This window comes from Telopea speciosissima, chromosome 8, assembly GCF_018873765.1.
Source record: "Telopea speciosissima isolate NSW1024214 ecotype Mountain lineage chromosome 8, Tspe_v1, whole genome shotgun sequence".
NCBI lineage: Eukaryota > Viridiplantae > Streptophyta > Magnoliopsida > Proteales > Proteaceae > Telopea > Telopea speciosissima.
The window spans coordinates 48,602,773-48,625,901 of NC_057923.1; the positions used below are offsets into that span (position 1 = coordinate 48,602,773).

Sequence of the window (23,129 nt, forward strand, 5' to 3'; positions counted from 1 at the left end):
TTAATTCTAATGTTTTAGTACAAGGATAAAATAGTCCTTTCACACCAATAACTAACAACATACTAACATCGTTATTGTAGAGGGGGATGGATGAGTATTTAAAAAAACCAGGGGATGACGTGTAATTTACCCAAACACCATTCCGGCCGATACCTGATGCCTAAAACTTTCTTTTTTCCGATAGAACTGATGCCTAAAACCATGCAGATTTTTTTTTCGTAAGAAAGAGAAAGAGAGAATCAAGGGAGAAAAAAAGTGTGAGAAGACGCATAATAGACATGAACACTGTCTTCACGTTCTTTCCTCTTTCTCCGCATGGGGTTAAATTCGTAAATTCAGGTAATTAACCGTCTCGACAGCCGACTCTCGAATAGTCGAATCTCGATCTCTCTCCCAAATCCCCTACCTTTTCCTGGCGTCGATAAAGAAAAACCGATATATAAATAAGGCGAGTGAACTCGCTCGATTTTTCCATTCATTCTCTCCCAGGTTCAATGGAGCCAACGAGCTTTGTCCACATAGAAGCTCTCTTCTCTTCCCCGCTGCACTCGTTTCGAATCGAATGCCATTCCTCTGTTCTCCAAATTACGGAGCTCAACTACTCTTCCGAGGGCCCAAATGCTCCTGTATCGATAGCCATGCTTTTTGACTCTATGTAATCTACTGTAATCGGAGATTCTAGGGTTTCGGATTCCTGAAATCCGTTCCCGATCAACTATAGGTTAAAAAGTTTCAATCTTTTTGTATTAGTTTCAGTTTTCTTCTTTATATTTATTATATACTTGTAACGCAAAGGGGGTTAGGGTTAGGGTTTTTGAGAAATTTCCTTGTTTGCTACCCCCCACCCTCTTCGGGTTGTTTTGGAGATGGAAATGGAGGGTTCTCGTAGATCCATTGATAGGTCGAGGGAACCAGGTTTAAAGAAACCTAGATTGTCTGAGGAGATCGAACGAGATCGTAGTTTGAACGGCGTTGTCGATCGTGATCGAGCGTTTCAGCAGAGAGTCTCTACTGTTGGAAGCGGCCCCGGAGCTGGACCGTTACTTTCAAGGTTTAGAACGAACGAGAGGGACAGGAATGTGGAGAGAGATGAGTCTGTACGAGGATCTTATCAGCAGCAGCAAGAGCTTGTCAGTCAGTATAAGACAGCTCTTGCAGAACTGACCTTCAATTCAAAGCCCATCATCACTAACCTCACTATTATCGCGGGGGAGAATCTCCATGCTGCCAAGGGAATCGCTGCCACTGTCTCTGCGAATATTCTTGAGGTGAACTGGTTTATGCCGTTCTTGCTTACTGTATCGACTGTAGCTGTTTATGTATTGATTGTGAAATTGTCTTCTGGTTGTGGTTCATGGCGATGTTTGAGTTGTAAAAGATAATGGAAGAAAAAAAAGGAAGGAAAACGAGAAAAGAACTTTTATTTACAGAATATTTATTTGATATGTGTTTGTAACTAGAATTCAAAGCGATGGATTAATGCAGTTCCAAACTAAACTAATTTCAGTCCATTGGGAAGAAAACAGCTGAAGAACCTTTTAGTTATGACGCTGGAATTTTTTATTCCCTAGATTTTGGCAAACTATGGTCTACTTGCCTGAGTGTCTCCATTGCTGGTGTGCTTTGCAACAAGTTCCTGTCTCTGGTATTGATGTGATTAGCAATTCATTGAGATTTAAAATGTATAAATTAGTTACTTGGTGAGCTATGAGATGGCTTTTTGGGAGTTTATATTTTGAAGTTGGCACATCGCTGAATAACATCTACACTTGGAATCTGACCCATTATCTGGATGTCATGATTCTGTGAGCTCTAGTCCTCGTGGGACTCTCTTTACTTTCAGGGCTTCTGCTTGTCACTATCCTGGCACTGCCCCACTTGGTACGATGACTGATCCAGTGAGGTTGCCTATTTTAGTTGCTTAGTATGGATCTGATCAAACCTCACTTATGTTTCCATTTGATGTGTGGAATTGTATGAGCTAATTGGTGTGTTATTCATTGGTTTGGAGATGGAACTTTGGGCATGTTATGGCCTTACCATCCTTTCAGATTAGCTTTGTTTAAGTGATTATAGTTCTACAATCTGACAATTCCCCTATGAATATTTAACCAATGTTCACTGCAGAATATCTGAGTAGCAACTTCAATTTTTCTTTGCCATCATTAGTTAGCAGAAGCAGTCAGTTTTTGTCATTCTTGACACAACAGGATGTATTAAGCATTTAAGGGGGGGGGGGGGGTTTGCTAGAGCTCCAATTATTTACTAAATGTGAGAATAGTTCCAAAACAGAGATTCTAGAACTGTCTAGCAGAACCAGGATCATGAAAACAGAGAATAGGACAGATTATAGGGAGAGATCTGATAACTCAAAACAGGGAATTCGGAAAAGCCTAATACCCTGGCTGAGTAACCTTCCTTAATAGCAGAATAGGTTGGCAAAGTTTCACTGGATTCCAATGGCTAGATTTGCATGCGTGCGCAAGTCCTAGTATCACTAGGAATGCTTGTTAGCAGTACAAGAACTAACATTTCAGCAGCTCAACTCAAGTTTAGAATAGAATTTCAGAGAAGAACAAATTTCAGGTACTTGTTTAAAGTAGAAGATAACTTGAAACTAGATAGAAAACAGGGGTGATGCTGGTTTCTGAAAGAAGTGGAAAACTAACCTGAAAGTTGAGCTAATATGAACTATAAGATAGAAGATATAGAATAGGATAGGAATCCACTTTACCCGTGTAGAGAATTGACTTTCCACTAAGGAATCCACCTCAGCACTGCTGGAAGTCCATCCTAGCACACCATGAATCCACATTGAAAATCTTGAAGAATACTTAAAAAATATTACTTATAATTCTTCTATCAGAATGGGTGGCTGCATGGATATAAATAAAATCCGACTCTTAACATGACAAGAAATAGCCTAAACCAACTAGTAATGAGTCTAGCTACTTAATTGACCAATAAAAGACTTGAAACAATCCCTATTCTAACTCGGACTCCAACCTAAACTATCTAATAAAGTAATTCCCTTATTCCTAACTCGTACCTTTATTTTAGGCACGTTAAAGTGGCCAAATACTATGGAAACTCATTGGACCAAAGGCCGAACATATATAGAACCCAACCCAAGGTTATTTCGACTAAAATAGGCCCATTTATGTAATCATCTGCTTTATTGCTTCTATAGTAAATTTGTGTTTCTATTAGTGAGTTATATGGGTACCTTTTGTGGGAGTCCTTGTGGATTCACTTCTTGTATAATGATCTATTGCTGAGGCATCAACCCTTTTAGAGCTTTTAACTGTAAGGCTTTATTAATCTCCCAACAGCTCAGATTATATATCTCGAAAAGAAACATACCTTTTTACTAGGATTTTAATGGGCCTTTCTTGGCTGCCTTGATTATATATTATGATGGCATTAATCTTGTGGAGACCTTCAACTTCTAAAGCTTTATCAGTCTTCAATCTGGAAGTGTACTTAACAGTCGGTGTGTAAAGCTTGCCTCATTGCCATGCACGTGAATGTGCAGATGCCATAACATGAATTAGATTCACAAGTATGTATTTAAAAGTACTGCAACGTTATAATGCAGCTTGCAGTGGATTCCTCATGTAATTTTAATATTTAGTTGTGGATTCTTTTATGCTGTGTTGCTTGTAACCTTGGTCATGGAAATTGTCAGAGGCAGATGGAACAGAGAATTCCTTTTCATGTTGATCAATAGAAAGTAGTTAGGAGTTGGATTGGTAGGGTCAGCTGATGATGTGTTCAGTAATTTTCCCTTTGTCCAAGTTAGTTTCCTTTATATTTATCAATATGATTCATGTTGAAGATAGAAATTGTATATACTTATTCTGCTGAAAAATTATCTTTGTTTACCTAGGAACATTATTGAATTGTGATTTAAGAGTTTCTCCACCAAATTCTGTTGATGTGCTTTTGGTTCTCATCAAACCAGTTCAAAATCGGTTTAGGTTAATCATTCCTGGTCCTACAGGCAACGGTGATTCTAGGAAACTGTAAATTTGGGATAGCCTTCGGAGACTTACTAACATGATGTGGTTTGATTGTGAACTACTTTCTTTCCCATTTGGTAAGGAGAGCGACGAATGGCTGGTTTTTTCAATGAGATCAGCCCAAACTTGTATCTCTCCTTGGTACTGAAACTTCTGGCAAAACCATACATGCATGGTACGCTATCAAAAGTAAAATCTGAAATAATAGGCTGTCTAGACAAATTATACTTTTCTCATTGTCAAAAAAAGTATCTTAAGCATTATATTTTACTCTATGACTTTTCTGGTTGGCTATTGTTAAGAGGCTGGTAGACAATGAATGACTAAATAGTCTCTTTTCTATTTCTTAAGATTATTGCTTTCTGATCCTGTCATGATATCCATCATTATGAATATTTTGTCACGTTAGATGGTGTAAGTAGTTTGCTGATCTCCCATTTCATCCTCTGGTTATATAATTTTTTTGCAGGTACCCAGTGAGCAAAAGCTACCATCTCTTTACCTTTTAGATAGTATTGTAAAGAACATTGGGAGAGATTACATCAAACACTTTGCTGCCAGACTACCTGAGGTTAGATTCTTCAGTCTACCTATAATCTATCTTGGTTTGTTGAACAATTCCTTATTAGGGATATGCATTTTTTTTAGTATTTTCTAAAGGAATTATGGAATGGTTTGTGCTGGTCATCTGATTTTGTAGGCATAATGTTCTTACTAATAAAGAGCAAAGAATTAAAAATTTTCCTACGCCCATGGTACATTGAAGTTTTAACTGCTGCCGTGTTTTCCCTCTTAAGAAATCAAACAAAAGTTTTCAGCAATCTGTTGTCTTGAAGTATCAACTGATAGCAGTTTTTATCCTATACCATCATATAATTTTTCCGAAGTGGTTTTCTAATTTTATGCTGTTTCAATAATCATGTGAAATATTGAGGATCTATTATCAAAATGATCCCTCAGGGTTAGCTCAGTTGGCAAAGACCCACATCTCACAATTAAGAGGTCTTGAGTTCAACTCCCCTTGAGGCCTACCTATCCCCCCCACCCCCCCCCAAAAAAAATAAAATAAAATAAAATCATTTGAATTGGTACTAAATGCTTTGCCATTTATTGTCACAAAAAATTGCCAATCTTTTCATTATTTTTTATAGGTATTCTGCAAGGCCTATAGACAGGTTGATTCTTCAATTCATTCTGGTATGCGTCATCTTTTTGGGACTTGGAAAGGTGTATTTCCGCCTACAACTCTTCAGAAAATAGAGAAAGAACTTGGTTTCCCACCTGCCGTGAATGGCTCATCTTCTGGCATAACAGAATCCAGGCCTGGTTCACAATCACCACGCCCACCGCATAGCATTCATGTGAATCCCAAGTATTTAGAGGCGAGGCAGCGCCTGCAACAGTCAAACAAGGTGAGCTGAGGAACATTTAGATCTGCAGTCATGTTTCTTTTGTAATTATATATATTCTCATGCTTATCTTTTTTTTCACTGGGATTGGTCTCGCTATATTATTTAGAACCAAGATTACTGCTACAGGGTGTTTTCGTATGTTTCCAGATCTCTTCATGGTGCATTTTTTCTGAAAAATTGATCCTGTTGTGGCTTAATCTTCTCATTATTATGTCTAAAGTATGATACAAGGGAAACACAAGTGCATGTGCATACTTAAGTGTTTGTAACTATTATATACATATAAATGCTTACATGTATATAGATTATTGCACGAGAAGACGTCACTCCACTGGAGTACGGCAGTTGAGAGCTAGATTAGGTTTCTCGGCATTTCTCCCCTGCATTGCATAATGATATAACTTGGTCTTGATTTGCTGAGGAAAGGTAGATTTTTTTCCTGGGGATTGGTGTTGGGGAGGAGGGGGAGACTTTACTTCAACCAAGAGATGCTTTTTTCGATAATATTTCTCATGGTAGCTATTCTTGTAGAAGGACATGGATGAGACAACTGAAAGTTAGACATGTTGGTGCTTGTGAAGGGAGCTCCTTGATAATTGGTCTGTCCTGGTTTTTTTTTTTTATCATGACTAACCCCCACTGCTTGTGGGGTCCCCGTTGGTCGGGGGTGGGATAAGGGGGAATATCTGGGATACTAACCGAGTAGATGGGGTGGAGTCGAACACACGACCCTGTAGGACTTGCCTCCACCATGCCAAAGGCGCTTCCCCTGCCTTTAGATTAGAGTTTCTCCTTCTGTACATAACATAAAGCAAGTGTAATGTAGAACTAATTTTGGTTAAAGTTAGTCCCAAATAAACCTGGAATATTCAGCAATCTCAAAACTCAAACTAGGAACTGAACCAGAAAATAGAAGGTTAAGAATTTTGTCAAACCAGCCAATAGAAGAGGCCTGAGTTCAGATCGAGTGGTGCTTGTATAGGGAGTAACCTCTGCAGAAAATTCAGCCTATTCTGATGGTGTGATTGTGAGAGCCAGAGGTTGATCCAAAATTAGAAGGTTAAGGTGAAACCTTCCAAATTAGGTTGGGATGGTCTCCAGCAGCAACCGAATGTGAAACTTGATCTGTAGAATCTGTCCTGTAGCTTTGACCCAGTTTTGATGGTGAGAATGTAAGATGGAAGGTCGAAGATAAAATAGAAAGTAATGGGAGAATGGAAGTTTCAGGCCTGGATTGGGGATGGAAGTGTGGATCGAGTGCAGGGATGTTATAAGGGAATCGGAGTTCCAAAACTCAGCAGGGTTGGTGGATGTTGGATGAAGGTTTGGAAATTAGAAACACAGCAGCAGGTCCACTCGATAGAACACCAAGCAGAAACAACAGCAGTGATTGAGGGTGTCTTCAATCTCGAACAATGAACTTCAGCAACAGCAGCAGCAGTCTGGGAATCGATCAGGGTAGGGAGAAGAGGGGGGGGTAGGGGGAATGGGCCTCTCACCCTGGGTCTCTCACCCACAGCTATCTCAGCTGTTGCAGCATAGGAGGAGCTCCCATACACGATGGCTAAAGTGGCCTCAATATTCTTTTCTTTAATAATCTTATCATTCCTTACAATTGGGGGGCCTATTAATAGCTTAGGCAAGCTTTACAAAATAGAAGGTAGAAAGTAGAAACTTCCTAAAACCAAAATAGAAGGTAGTAAAATAGCAACCAATGAAAAATAGAAACTACTAAGGCTTTATAGATCCAGCCTTCTAAACAAGCAAGGAAACAAACTGAAATTAGAAGCTACCTAAATGAAATAAAATAAACTTTCTAAAACTGAAAATAGAAACTTAACTTTGGCAGCATTAGGATGGGATCTTTCTCCACTGGATGGGCCCACAAAATCTTCTAAAAGATATCTCCACACAAGGAAAATATGGGCTGTGACACTGTTCAGATGAACAGTAATATGAACAGTGTTTTGGCCTCTTTTTCTTGGCCCTTCTAGAAGACCTGCTGGGCTTTCTCGATCTGATCCAGTTCTGGTCCATCTGGAGCTGGTTCGATGGGCCTTGGTTCTTCTTCTTCTTCTGGTCAGCCGCTGGATCTACATCAAAGTGCTTTTGGTGAGTGTACTGTTTGATTAATATTAATAATAAGGGGAAGGGATTCATGCACGGGAGATTCCTCTCATCGATTTCGTTTTATAGGGGGGGGTTGTCGGGGTGTTTTGGTTTATTTCAGATGGGCATTTAAAAATGCCCATCTAACTGTATTTAATGGCACATGCATGGCCACACATGAAACCTTTTACCTAATAATATAAAGGATGGGCGTGCCTCTAGGGTGCTCAGCATGTGCCATCCTCTCTCCTCCCCCTTTGGAAAAGACCCCCTTGCGCTTCTGTGTCCAGTCCTGTGATTGGTGTATGCTGCGAGTTACCGAAAGCTGGTGGTGTGCCCAACCCTCTCCCTAACAAGTAACAATAAAATAATGGATTCATGCATGGAAGATGACTCTCATCGATTTCGTTTTATGGGGGGTTGTTTTGGTTATATTTTAGATGGGCATTACTGTATTTAATGCTGGCCATGAACATGCACGGCTGCACATGAATCCTTTTGCCTAATAATAATAACAAGGGTAAAGGCTGGGCACAACAACAATAATTTTAATTTATGGGTATTGACTGCTGATCATTTGGGAACATGATTTTAAGAAATGATGAGTAACTGAATTTCGACGGTGTTCAGAGAGGATCTTTCAGTCTTTTTGGAAATTCATACCCTTACCCCTTGTTTTCTAAAATGTACAAAAAACTGAGGGTTTAACTGCTAATTGAGACACGAAAAAATGATATTTGCTGACTATTGTTCATAGAGGTCAATTAGTCCAATTTATCAAAACTGTGAGCATGGTGTTCATAAAATATACTGCATTAACAATTTATTCAATCTGTCATTTGTTGAACTCATATGGCCACTGAGGGGGGTGAATCAGTGGTTTCGAAAATCAAAACCAACTCGTTCCCTTAGGACCCCACAAGTGCAAGTGATCACTTCTCTTGTACTCAGTCACACAATCACAATGTCTAGCAGCCCTCAATCATGTTGACACACAGATCTCTCAAGAACTGATTGGTTGGTGCTGGCATTTTTACCAATCAAACACATACAGTCGTGTGACAGGTATGTGCACACCCATCCTGCAGAAAATGCACTCCATGTATCCACACATGTAATCCACAAGCAATCACCACAAGACGGAAATGTACGTGGTTTGGCAGTGAGTCCACAACCACAGTGCAAATGGCCTAACCTGGCCTTTGTATATTGCACAATACGATGATTTGACCGCACCCACAGTCGAGAGCTACAACCCCTAGTTTATGCAGCTACAATTGCAAGGGAGCACCTACCCCCGCTATCAAGCATCACTCGGTAGCCAAAGATTACAAACAATAGACTTATATAAGTTTCCCCAATTACAACCTCATTAATATGTACAAATCCCACCCAATGGCTTACAAGTAATGACCAACGTAAAAACACAAACACCTAGCCTATAGTTAGTTACGATAAAAAGGATTTGCAAAGGGGTTACCTATATAACCGGGTAACCTACGGAGATGCCGTAGATTGAACTTCAATCAATGAAGCACTCTTCTTCTCAAAATTCTTCTTTCTCTACTCAAACCCTAGCCAAATCTTCAATGGTTTCTTCAATCACTTTCTTGGAACAATCAATAGAATAATAACCCTCTCAAGAATGATGAATAGCAATATGGTAAAGACATGGAAGCTCTCCCAAGTTCTCCTTCTCTTGCTCCTCTTCAAAATGAGCTGCTTTCCTTCTCTTCTCAAATCACAGCTGAATTTGGTGGAGCTTTTTAGCATTCAAGAATGGTTGATAGCTTAGGATTTTCCCATTGAAGCCTTTCCTTGCTTTCTTTCATCTCTCCTCTTCTTCCCTTACTTCTATTCTGTTCTCTGCATCTTTCTCATTCATTTTTTCTCAGGAAACCCGCTTTAAACATGACAAAAACGAGGCCCATTTCCACCCTAGTCTAACCACGTGTGATTGGACCAATTTCTGCGCATTGCTGGAAAAATGGTTATAACTCTTCCGATATCAGATTGAGCTGATTCTGGCGGCATTGGAAATAAGACACAAAGCTCTACAACTTTCATGTTCTGAGCTTCAACGCAAGTAGTGAGGAACATCTCGAAAAGTGTGCTGCAAGTTGCTGTATGTGCAAACAAATTATTCTGGTCACACTGCACCATTCACATTTGAGATCAATACTCCTTCGATCGGACTCGGATTGAGCCGATTCTTGAGGCATATGAAAAGAGACTTGAAGCTCCCCAATTTTCATGATTTAAGCTTCAGCCCAGGAGGAGAGAAAGACCTCAAAAAACGTGTTGCAAAGTCGGAAAACAAACCCAGATTTCCCCCAGCCTTTAACAAAACCCGAGAGCAACACATCCTTCAACATTGACCAACTTCTCCCCCATACAAACCTCCATATCTCTCACATATGATCTCCAATTGATTCGATTCTTTTTCCTACGTAAAGCTAACTCAAAGGACTACATTTCTCATGATATGACCTTCAACTTAGGTGCAATGCACGGGTTCCAGAATCGATCTTGAAATTGATGCATATGTTGAAATGCTACCTGTAGCATACGCGCAATGCCTGAAGAGCAAGTCATAACTTCCCACTCCGATATCAGATTGATATGATCAAAGTTTCTTGGAAATCCAACTAAAAGATCTTCATTTCACATGTTTTGAGGTCCCACATATTCTCAATGGAGGACAGCTCAAAAAATCCATGAAGTTAATGCTACAACAGAAAATTGCAGACTTCCCCATTCAATAACAACCTTTACCTTCGGCAACACCTTCTCACCCTCGGTAACATTACCTCGTGCACACTAGGACTTGAACCTGCCTCCACCTGATGCCAAAAACATTTCTCAATGGCCACCCCATGATTGATGGCAACTGCCAGCTATCAACCAACTCACCAGCTATGCCAACTGAGACACTTTGCACTGATATTGTTTCCATGCACATCCCCAACTCCTCACCTACCAACTCAACTCTGAAGACTGCTAATCATGCCAAACCAACTGTCCAGCAATCAAGACTATCTGCCACTGCCTGTTATCTAGTCATGGCAGCCATGTCAACCCAAATGCTAGCTGCTCACTGTAGTCTCCAATTGTAACTGATGACAATCAATGCTTCCATTGGCTTCCAGCTGTGCTAAGTCTGCTCATCTTCAAACTAACCATCCATATGCCTACATCTCAGTTCAATTGAGTTCCTAACTTACTGTGTTGACAACAATGAAAATAACAATGCAATGCAAGCTGTGGTCAACATCATTGAATATTGGATAGAGTTGGGAGTTTTTTGCCTCTGTCATTTGCATTTATTGATGTTTCCAAGAGAGTAATTAGCTTCTTATAGAGGATGATGTTGCACATAGATTAAAGTAGGATGGATGAAGTGGAGAGGTGCATCCGGAGTGTTGTATGATCGACATATTCCTTTGAAGCTTAAAGCAAAATTCTATAGAACAGTTGTACGACTGGCTATGATGTGTGGGGCGGAATGTTGGGCAGTTAAGATGCGTCATATAGATAAACTAAGTGTAGCAGAGATGAGGTGATGTAGTATCACTTGGTTGGATGGACCGGCATGATAGGCTTTGGAGACCCAACCCCAAACAGAACTGGTCCAACAAGGTTTGGAATTAGTTATTTAGTAGGTTATTTATTTGTCTTTTATTTTTTTAGAGTTACATACGTTGGAGTTAGATAGAGTTAGAATTTGAGTTCCAAGTTATTTCAGTTTCATAGTCTAACTAGGAGTTTTGTTATTTTTCCCTTCAAATACTTGCATGTAACCCAATATTGGGATAGTGAATTGAATAGAAGTTTATTGAGTTTACTCTTTGAGAGTGTGTGATTGTGTGATCTCTTTCCTCATCCCCAGCAACTTTTCACTTCTCCCATCCGGCCCTTCACCAATTTGGTATCAGAGCCGAAGGATCCATCCCCTTCCATGTTAATCTCTCTCATTCCATTCTTCTTCTTCTTCTTTTCTTCCTTCCATTCTCTCTTATCTGTTTCTGCTTTGCCATTCGACCAGCAGAATTGAAAAAAAGAAACTTCTGTTTGATTCTGTTGAAACGGAAGTCGAATCAAAACCCTAACCCCATCTCATACCCTTCCCGCATCTCCAGCTGAAACCTTACCCCAGCCCATCCTTTCGATTCCCAGTTTCCCACCCAACAATAGTTCTGTCCAAAAAAAAAAAAAAGATTAGACTCTGTTGGAAACAGAGGAGTCAAACGAAAAACCGAGACCTAACCCTCCCATCGACTTCCACTAAAACCCCATGCCCTTAGATTCCCAACAGAATACTCCCACCGTCTTCCCTTCCCCTCTTAGGGCACCACCTCAGTGAAAAAAAGAGAGAAGAAGAGCAGAGAGAGTGAGAGGTATTGAACCGAAAAAAAAGAGAGTGAAGAGAAGCGAGAGCAAGAGACAGAACAGACCAAAAAAAAAGTACATACCTGTTTCAGAAGCTTCGTGCCACGATTCAACTCCCCGCCATTCATCAGCTCCCTTGCACCGACGTCGTCGATCGAAGTTGTGAAGCCATTCTACTTCCTCACAACAGCTCTGTGTGTTTCCTTCTCTGGTTCAAATCCTTATAGGATACGGTAACCCCAACTCCACGAATTCTCTTTATTCTCCTCTTTTTTAATTTTCCTAACTGCCCCTCTCTTTCTCTTGTATTCCTTTTGTCATTAGTTTTTCTTTTATTCCAAGTGAGTCCTTATCCTTCAATGTTTATTACTCGTCATCATACCCTTTCTCTAGTCTACCTTAGTAACCCTTCCGAATTACTTTTAATTACAATTCTGCCATCATCTTATAAATCTATACTTAGTTACTGTTTTGCCATTATTCTTTGAGTGTTACTTGTTTAGCTTAACCATGGTAGGCAACAATGAAGTTCTCCAACAGTTCAATTCCTATAAAGCTGAAACCGATGCAAAATTTGATACTTCTGTTGTCAATTCCATTAAGACAATTATGGAATCTATGCAAACAACTATTGACTGACTGGTGGCTTTAGATAAAGGAAAGGGTCCCATGCTATCTAGGGATTCTTCCAACTCTGTCCCACAGGACCCGCCTCATGTTACGTCACCACCACCACCACCACTACCACCCACCTTATGGAGTTGGTCAATATGATGATTATGGAGCTGAAGGAGCAGCAAAGCTGGATGTTCTTAATTTTTATAGGGATAATAATCCAAAACAATACCTTCACTGGATTCACAGTTTGGAGACCTTTTCAGATGGTATGGTTTAACTGAGACTAGGAAAGTATTATTTGCAGAGGCTAAACTAAAAGGCACAGCTCGAATTTGGTGGATCAAGCAACAACAACAGAATCGGATCCGGGGCATTGGTTTAGTTACTACTTGGGCTGAAATGCATGAAGTCCTGAACAAGGATTCTTACCTATTGACTACAAGCAAAACATGCACCTCAGGTTTTTACAGATGAAACCGGACAACTTGACAGTTGAGGAATTTGTTGCTAGATTCTATTATTACGCTACTCGATCTGATTTTGAGTGGATGAAGTATTGGTGGCACAGTTCCGCTATGGTTTATACCCTCAAATTAGTGTTGCACTAGCATCTAGTCGATTGCCTACAATAGAAGATGATGTACTGGTTGCATAACAGGTAGAAGAAAGTTTGAAACGACCATACAATCGAAACCAGATACTATCTTCATGACGATTCCAATCCAAATTATTCCAATATTTTTTTTATTAGTTATTTTTATTAATAATTTTTTCTTTTAATTAATATTTTTCAAATTTCAGAAAAATCTATATTATCATACATATACATTTTTATTTTTGGGTAACAATTACAATCAACAATAGTCTTCCCCCCCCCCCCCCAAAAGAAAAGTCATTCAGCAAACCACAACTTACTGGTTTATCTATGGCATTTTCAAAGCCTAATTGGCCATATTCTCCACCTCGACGTGATTTTGACAGGGCATTTTCATGACCTACCCGACCATATTCTCCGCCTCGGCGTGGTTTCAACAACTCTTTTGTGATGCCAAAGGCTTCCATTCAGTGTTTTACATGCAAAGGATACAGACATGTCATTGCTCAGTGTCCCAACCGTATGGTGGCTTATATGGATATGGATTCTTTTATTCCTTGTGTTCTAGAAGAACACCTTGGTGTTGAGACAATTGATTTACCACCAGAGCGTGCACCAGGGGAAGCCAATGGCAATGATAGTGATGAGGAGTGACATCCTTTTTATGTTCTTCGTTCTGTTCTAACCACTCACGAAGTCACTGAGGATGAAGATTGGCGCCGCAGCAGTATCTTTCAGACGCGTGTGAAGTGCAACGACCAGTTATGTAGTCTGATGATTGATGGAGGTAGTTGCACTAATGTCTTCTCTGAAGAAGCTGTTCGTAAACTGGGATTATAGACAACCACATTCCACCCCCTACAAAGTCGCATGGATGAACAACACTAACCTCAAGGTTATAGACAAATGTTTATTCACCTACTCTATTGATGGATTCGTGGATACAGTACAATGTGATGTCCTCCCGTTGAAGGTATGTCATATTCTTCTTGGTCGACCATGGTTGTTTGATAAGAAGGCACAACATTGCGGGTATGCGAATACCTACTCCTTCAAGCATGGCAACAAAACTATGAAGTTTCTTTCCGTTAAGGATTTCTGGACATTAAACTCATGAAAGTAGCGGGTTCTTTCCTCCTCCAGCGTTTTGCTTCAGATGGCCTCCTTGGTCCTTTTCCAAACTCGACAGAATCGAGTTCACTTCAGAGGAAGATAGTTTATTTAAGTCTTTTATTTGTTTTGAGTTACATACATAGGAGTTAGATAGAGTTAGAGTTTGAGTTCCAAGTTATTTTAGTTTCATTGTCCAACTAGGACTCTTGTTATTTTTCCCTTTAAATAGTTGCATGCAACCAAGGTTTAAAGTATCAATATCGGGTATCGTATCGTTCGGGTGATTTTAAGAGATGTATCGTATTGGAGATACGAACACTACAGATACACATGGAAATGGTTAAGGTATACATGTAAATACACTTTTGTAACAAAAAACAATATAAATAAGCAATATATAACATGTATTATGCATAAACACTAAAATGGAGAATAATCTATAACCAGACAAGTGCATTAAATTGAAATTGTTATAAAAGATGAGGTTTCTTACATGCTGTAATAGTTTATAGCCCTGAAGAGTTTAGATGATGCAAAGGATGATGTTGTAGCTATACTAGTTTATAGCCATGAAGAGTGTTGGATGTAGCTATAATAGTTTATAGCCATGAAGAGTGTTGGATGATGCAAATGATGATGTTGTAGCATCATTGGTTGGTTTTTTAGTCCAAAAGCGTGAAAAAGCCAAGATTAAATGCAAGATTTTAGACTCTCGGTTGAGAGTTTTCCTTCATTTTTCCGCGCCAGAACAACTGTATCAAATCTGTGAGTAAAAAGGGCTTTTTTTATGGAATGCATCGACCGTATCGATGGTATCGGTATGTATCGAGATGTATCAAGCCGTATCAGCCGATATATCTCGATACATAGTAATGCACCAACGAACCCATTTATCAATCGTATTGATGGTATCGATAAGTATTGATCGTATCATATCGTATTGGCCTGTATCGGCTGATACAATTTGATCCGATTCAATACAGTATATTAAAAAAAAGGGACGTATCTGTATATATATATGTATCAGCTGATACGATATGATACGATATAGACTGATACTTTAAATCCTGCATGTAAACCACATTGGGATAGTGAATTGAATAGAAGTTTATAGAGTTTACTCTTTGAGAGAGTATGATTGTGTGATCTCTTTTCCCTTCCCCTGCAACTGTTCCCTTCTCCCATCCGGCCCTCCACCATGAGAATGTTGAGATCGATGTGCAGCAAAACTAGGAAGGAAAAAGTCAGGAATGAACATATTAGAGTTGATTTGGGAGTTGCATTGATACACGTTGAGCTCCGTGAAAGTCGTTTGAGGTAGCATGGTCATGTTCAACGGAGGCCTTGGGATGCACCAATATGGAGAAGTAATTTGATTTAGATTGAAGGAACTAAAAGGGCTAGGGGCACGCCTAAAATGACCTTAGGAGAAGTGGTGAGGAAAGACTTGCATAGTTTAGGCCTTGCCTGAAGTATGACCTCGAATAGAGCTGATTGGAGGGCAAGGATCCATGTAGCCGACCCTATTTATGTGAGATATTGATGTTGTGTCCTTTTCCTTTTACTAACAATTGGTATTTCTTCGAAAAAAGTGTTATTTGGCTTCAATTTTTAATGACTTTGCATTGGTATTTTTTTATCTATAACATAGGTGAGTGTCATGTTTGGATTAGCAGGTGGATTAGTGTTGATGTTTGGTAGTAGAACTCCATCCTCTCCTTAATTTTTGGATTTTGCGATTATTACTTTTTATCACTGCATTACTGTTGGAGCATTGGCTGCGAGTAATGGAAGTCTGGTCCTGACCTCTAACCGTTTGGTCAAAAGGTTCCATCACAACCAGAAATTGGACTGTAGGACTCGACTGAGGCTCTTGCTGCTGTAACATTTCTACATAGTTTCTTCTTTTGTAAGGGAAACACATTTACATAGTTTCTTCTTTGTAAGGGAAACCCATCTTGATTCTGAAGCGAGATCGAACCTTGAGGCTCTTGCTTACACTGTCCAACCAGGGCAGTATGTCAGTTGACAGACAATTATTTATTTAAAGATATTTTGTTTTTTGCTCTTTTTTTACAGTCATGTTTCAAACTGTTTGGACCTATTGTTTGAGTGGGTCTAGGGCATAGTTATCAAGGTGGGAAAGCGACCATGACGTTTTAGAGGGGCAAAATTCAAGGCGACACCGCCATGGCGGCAAGGCGACATCCATGGCGCCCAAGGCGTCGAAATGTATTGTTTACTCTTAGCCATTTGTCATACACTTATGTCCTTTGGCACCAACATTCAGTTCCAATGCCATATCTAGTCAGTTCCTATCTTTGTAGCCTACTGTCCAAGAGCATGATATAAGTTGTATTATTACTGTTTTTCTATATGGAATTCCAGAATGCATCGACTTCTTGAATTAAGTATTCTCTTTCTCACTCTCTCACACACACATTCCCCTCCTCCGCCTCCTCAGGTTGTCCATGGGTACCCAGGTACCTGGTTTCGTGATGGAGCTGACTCATTTTGCATGGCGTGGGGTCCAAAATTCCTGGGATCAAATCCTGCCTTCATCCCCCTTCCCCCAACTTAACTATCAGATACATAAGAAATGGGTTGGCTGGGGTCAATGAATATATTCCATTAAATTAATGATTAAATTAAAATTGGGAAATCCCAGACTTTATTTAAACATTTTCTGTTATTTTGTTTGCTTTTATATTTTAAATTTAAACCTTTTCTTTTTAAAAGCTTTGGATGTCGGACTATAACAAACCAATTAGTAGAACCACCTGGCATTTTTGATGAGTCTCGAGTTATGGGTCTTGATGAGACCTGAGCCTAGGATGTACACAATGCTGCCTGCTACTATGATTGCCTCTGCTGAGAATGCAGCAAGGCTAGATAGAACAACTAATATTGGTATGAAAAGCCATGACAGATCTTCCTGTTTAGATGTAGGCAATGTTTCATTGTGTGCGCTTTTTTTTTAATTTTTAAATATGTTCTTTATATCTTTCTACTGGACCATAATTTGCAATTTTTTTGGCAGAACTCTCAGCGTCCCCAAAGAGAAGCATTAAGTGAGCCTGTTCATGAGAAGAACGCTGGTGCGGCTTATGGAGATTATGAATATGGTTCTGATCTTTCAAGGCATCCAGACATGGGACCAGAAAGTGGCAGTGAGAGGCTTACTGAGAGAGGACTTGACAAGACTTGGTATGGAGCCAGAAACAGTGCTGACGCAGATGTTAGCCTAAGCAATGGGTTTGATACACGACATGGATTTTCAAACTACCAAGTACCTAGATCTACTCAATCTGTTGCTCAGCTACAGCCAGCTCTGAGTACTGCAAACAGAAGTGGCAGAGGGATATCTAAGAATTGGAAGAACTCTGAGGAAGAGGAGTACATGTGGGATGATATGAATTTCAGATTGAGAGATCATGGGGCTCCTGATAGCTCAAGGAGAGATGGTTGGACTCCAGATGATTCAGAAAAGCTGGTAAGCATGCAAAGGTGAAAAATAAGTTCAAAAAAATCTTGAAACTGGATGAATTTAACCATCTGATGTCTTAGAGTCTTTTTTCTTTTTTGGAGAGGGATGGTGGTGTCCTCAACAATGCTCTATACAGGTAATCGTGTGCTGCATCGTCCCCCCCCCCCAAATCACTACAAAACACACACATAGCTCTTATTGTAAACAGGGCCCCCCTACCTGTACGCTTCATCTAACCTTGGAGTACCTGTGTCAACACAATAGCATCGCCTAGGGGTTGCTTGGTCGCCAAGACCAGGTTTGACCTAGGCAGGTGATATTTTGGGTTTTGCATTTACTGTTCATAATATTATTGGCCAACAGGTTGGCTGCATGGCCTGGTCACATAGGCTTGGCTGGGTGGTTCTGCCATGTGGAAGTAGGATGTGACTAGTCGGACCATTGGATATCCTAGGAATGGTCTGGATTGGCCATGTGTAATTCAATCATTAGCCTCCCATGTAATGGTATACCCTCCATGCACCCCTTTTTCTACCGTTGAATCAAAGGCTCCACTATAACTAAGGCTCCTATTGGAGTAAGGCATGCACAACCTATAAGTGTGGCTCGTCCACGCACCCTTTTTGCAGTCTCAGTTTTTTCAATGCCTGTTTGGCCTGAAACCTGACATGTGAGGAGGGGAGGGCTGGGTTCCACCTGTTCAAATTTCAGCCCCACCTGACGTGCTGTGTGAGAAATAGGTGACCCACCTGACTTGCAGTCTCCTATTGTATGCTTTATGGTTCTCTTTGTTGCATTTTATTGTATCTTTAAGGGGGTTAAAATTGGAAAAGGAGTAAAAATGAGATTAAAATTGGAAAAATGATTGTAACTAAGCCTACTTGATGTTTGTTGCTTATTTTGATGAATGTTGATGATCATTGTTTGATTGGTGAATGCTTCATGTCTCTTCTCTAGTTTGTATTTTATATCGATTGCCACTAGGTGGACTAATATTGGCATAACTTGTTCAGACAAAGCTTCATACATAACCTAAAAGGTCCTGTTTTATAAACACCTTTTATAAACACCTTGACCTTTAAGGCCCTCGCCTAGGTGCCTAGACTCCCTGGCTCTTAGTCAGCACGTTGTCGGCTTGACAACTATGGTCAACACATTTGGACATGGCCTGGAAGAAGAAGAAGAAGAGTAACCCCCTTGTTTCAACAGACTAATGCTTGTTTGTTGACACATTGACCACCCTTTGCAACACATTTTATCCCTGCACCCCTAACATAGTTGGATGCATATCCTTGTATCCTAGGTTTTGTCAGACAGGTTCGCTGCATTTGATTCACCTGGATGAATACAATGTGTGCTTCCATGAGTAGATCACCTGGATGAGTACAATGTGTTCTTCTATGAGTTGATTACTACCAAATGTAAAATACAGTAATGTACAAGATACCATTAGTAGATGAAAAATATAGGGAAGCCATTCCCATATTCTATTGGGCTTGACATGCATGTTCATTTTTTTTCCAGAAAAATTCTGTCCTCACCGTGTTTTGTTGTTCGAGACAATAATATAAAGTTATCTGCATGTTTAGCGATCATCTTTACCTAGCTTTGCACATTGAATTACCTTTGCCATGTGCAGGATGAAGAGCACCTTCTACAACCTCTGAGAGAACGTGATATTGGGAATAAAGTTAATAGAGAAACTTCCTCTGATTCAAAATCCATGACAAAGAGAGGACAAGCAACATTTGGGAATCGAACATCACCAGTGTGGTCATTGCAAGAGCCACACCCAGTAGATACCACCCATACAGGCCAAACTTTAAAGGTTTCAGGTGGTTCAGCTTCTCTGAGTGGTTCATCTTTCACTAGGGGGGCTGGGCTTCTTACTCAGATGGTTCCATCGTCGGGATCTGCTGGAGTTTTAGGGCAACAAAGACATCTTCTGGGATCTGCATCCCCATCCATCCAGTCTTCCATTCTCCAGGATTCTCATTCACCTATATCTTTAACGCTTCATCAGCATCAGCAATCACATAATTTGTCTGAGCAAGACCATCCCCATTCAGAGTCCATTGCTCAGCCTGGTTCGAAATCATCTCAGCTTGCAGGATCATTGAGTCGTGTACCTAAAGAATCTTCCCCCATCCCTTTTAATCAGCCTGGTACTCTGCAAAATTTGCAGTTGAATCAATCACAGCCTCCCCCACATCTACAAACTTCATCTCCTTTATTGCCTTTTCCTCAACTAAGGCCTCTTGCTCCCTGCCCACAGCCAGAGAAATTGCCGTCTCAAATATCCGGTCAGTCCCATAAGCTACTGCATCAAATCCCAAATTTTGGAACTTTAACAACAAGCTCTTCTGTGCCTAGCCATTCTAATAGTTCCACTGTGGAGCAAACTGGAGAATCAAACACTAGAAGTTTGTTGGATGCAATTTTTAAAAAGGGACTGCTTTCAAACAACATAGCTAGTGGTGGTTTCCCCAACCTTAATTTCCAGGAGTCAGGGTCGTTGCCATCTAATTTGAACATACAGCCCCCTCTGCCAAGTGGTCCTCCCCCTATCCAGCATGCTGGGTCATCTACTCCCATGGTTTCACCATCTTCTTTAGCTTCAGCTTCCCGGGGGAATGCATCAGCTGTAACGACACTCCCTCAGAGATCAACTGTACGGCCTCCTCTGCCTCCTGGACCTCCACCTTCCTCATCTATTATAGGTAGTACATCAACACAGTCATCAAGTGTAACCAGTGCTACTCCCAATCCTCTTTCAAGTCTTTTGAATTCATTAGTCGCACGGGGCTTGATATCTGCATCAACGACCGAGTCATCAACTATCACTGCTACCCAGGTGCCAAGTCAAAACCAAACCCTGAGCCCTGGTCCAAGTACCAGTAGCCCCATGTCAGTATCCTCGAGTCCAGCTGCTGCAACCATCCCTTCATGTCAGTATCCTGGTCCAAGTACCAGTAGCTCCATGTCAGTATCCTCAAGTCCAGCTGCTGCAACCATCCCTTTATCTTCTGGGAATGAACTTCCTTTTACAGAATCTGGCGTGAAGAGCACAACTAGCTTGCCTCAAGCCACTACAAGTGAATCAAAGGGTCTCATAGGGATGGAGTTTAAGCCAGAGATTATCCGGGAATCACATCCATCAGTTATCAGTGGTCTCTTTGATGACCTTTCCTATCATTGCAATATCTGTGGTCTTCGGCTTAGACTTAAAGAAAGATTTGATAGACATATGGAGTGGCATGCTTCAAAGAAGCCTGAACAAAGCAGTTCTAATATGGTTTCAAGGAGGTGGTATGCAAATCTGGGTGACTGGATTGCAGGGAATGTAGGGCATCCATCTGGATCTACATCCACTGCTTCAATTGAAGTCTCAGAGAAGGCATTGGAGGAGAGCGAACAGGCAGTAACTGCTGATGAAAGCCAGTGTGTGTGTGTCTTGTGTGGAGAGCTGTTTGAGGATTTCTACAATCACGAAAGAGACGTATGGATGTTCAAGGGGGCGGTGTATATGACCATCCCACCTGGGGACGATAATGGAGGAACTACTGGTGGGAGTGCTGTCCAGGGTCCTATTGTGCATGCAAGCTGTGTTTCACGAATTTCTGTTTTATGACTTGGTAGGGTTCTGGTTCCTTGAAAAGAAAAGATACCAACATATCTGACCTCTGTCTTGACATAGTTGTGTTGCATGCATGGAACTCATTGGAGGGATTTGTTCACTTTTGATGTGTTGCAGTAGATCTCAGCCAGATTTTCGACTTGATTGGATAAGCTTAATCCATCTACCTCTATACTTTCATCTGGATCTGTAATGCTCCTGTTATTTCCCTAAGAGTGAATGGAGTTGTTTGATCTTCTTGATGAGTCCCATTGCAAACAGAGGATCCTGATCCTCTGCATGTCTTAACCATCAAGCTGGTAGTTCTGGGCTGAAGGTCAGATCTGATGGGCTTAGTATCTCTCTTTTTCTTTTGTGGTAAATGGTGATGGGCTTAGTTTAAGTGCCTTATTTCATTCATTCGTTTCTCCCCTCCCCCTCCCAACTTTATTTGTTTCTCTACCCTTTTCTTTGTCTAGTTTATGATCTTAATATCCGTCGATTTTATGTTTGGACAGTTTTCTTTCATGCTTAAATTTTAAATCCCAGCTCCAAAAATAATTGTTCCGCATCGAGAATCCTGGACTGGAAACCTGTGAGGCCAGATTATTTTCCTTGGAGGGCTAGAATTTAGATTGTTACTTCAGTCCTAGGAAACCAAAAAGCCTTTAATAGAGTGGGATGGGGGGACATGATTCATGTAGCTCACCCCAAGTAGTTGGTATGAGCCTTCTTTAAGCTGGTTCTGGTTGAAAAATGATTATTTTCCTTCTCTTGCCCAAAATTGTCTTGTGGTAACTGGTAAATTGGTATCAAAATTATTAACACGTGTCAAGTTATCATTAAACTAGAAGTCATGTTATTATTTTACTGTAAAAGTTAAAGTATGTTACAATACTGGAAAGGGGGGCTACTGAACAGGGGCATCAGAACTCCAAAATTTGTTTACTTCCATTGTGAACATTTGGATTGTTTGTCTTGAAAACAAAAGATAGAAGTCGGTTACTTTGCTTTGGCTGCAATGATTACCCATCTTCTTGTTCTTTTGCAGCTTGGACAGTTACCATGTACGCCGCCTCCATTTTTCGCATCTCCATTGCATTCATGTGTAGCAGCAGCTTGGAAATTATTGTTTCTTGTTTGATGGATATTAGGTTCTAGATGTTGATGGTCTCATGTTTGGTTTTGTTTTGCAGGAAAAGGCAAATGAATGATGCTTTGAAGTTTTAAATCCACACCGTTCATTGTATTAAGGGTAATGATGAATGAACTGACACAGGATATGCAGTTTTACCCTTAGTCATCAGGCTAATTTGCTGGTGCTTGAAAATGGGATTGTGGGCTGAGCAGCGCCCCACTTGATATGTTTTCTTTTCCTTATCATTTCTTTTTCAAAGGAAATATATAAAATACAAATCCATAGATATTTTGCTGATTTTGGTCATTGTATTTCTTCTCTGATGTGGGTTTTGTGTATTGCTCCTTGAAATCTCCTTCCTTCTTCAAGCTGGCTTAAGTAGAATTGTGATTAATTCCGGCACACGATGTAGCTACCAAAGAATCCCATCCTGTGTAATAAGTTCTGCAGTATGGGTACATCACATTTTCGCCTTGAAGCAGATGAGAATGTAGAAATCGGTTGCTTTTGTTTTTGCCGTTTTCATAGATTGATTCATTTTATTCTCATCAGCTTCCTGGACTCGAAAATGTCACTTGTTGCTGTTGACATTCCGGTAGCAGTTGAGATTTGTATGCCAATGCTTTCCTT

At 40.3% G+C, this 23,129-nt stretch overlaps 1 protein-coding gene across 2 annotated transcripts; it reads left to right on the forward strand.

Annotated features, from left to right (window-relative positions):
* Nucleotides 1-437: 437 nt before the first annotated feature.
* Nucleotides 438-23,014, forward strand: LOC122670830 (polyadenylation and cleavage factor homolog 4-like). 2 transcript variants are annotated; one of them, XR_006334257.1, is made up of 7 exons: nt 438-1,268; nt 4,492-4,593; nt 5,174-5,434; nt 17,299-17,751; nt 19,385-21,380; nt 21,500-21,698; nt 22,558-23,014. XR_006334257.1 is itself a non-coding variant. In XM_043867835.1 (6 exons), the coding sequence occupies exons 1-5, from the start codon at nt 867-869 to the stop codon at nt 21,374-21,376; spliced, it is 3,210 nt and encodes a 1,069-aa protein (XP_043723770.1). In that variant the 5' UTR covers nt 438-866; the 3' UTR covers nt 21,377-21,380; nt 22,558-23,014. The 2 variants fall into 2 exon arrangements, 1 of the variants encoding a protein (XP_043723770.1); XM_043867835.1 differs by lacking the exon at nt 21,500-21,698.
* Nucleotides 23,015-23,129: the final 115 nt, after the last annotated feature.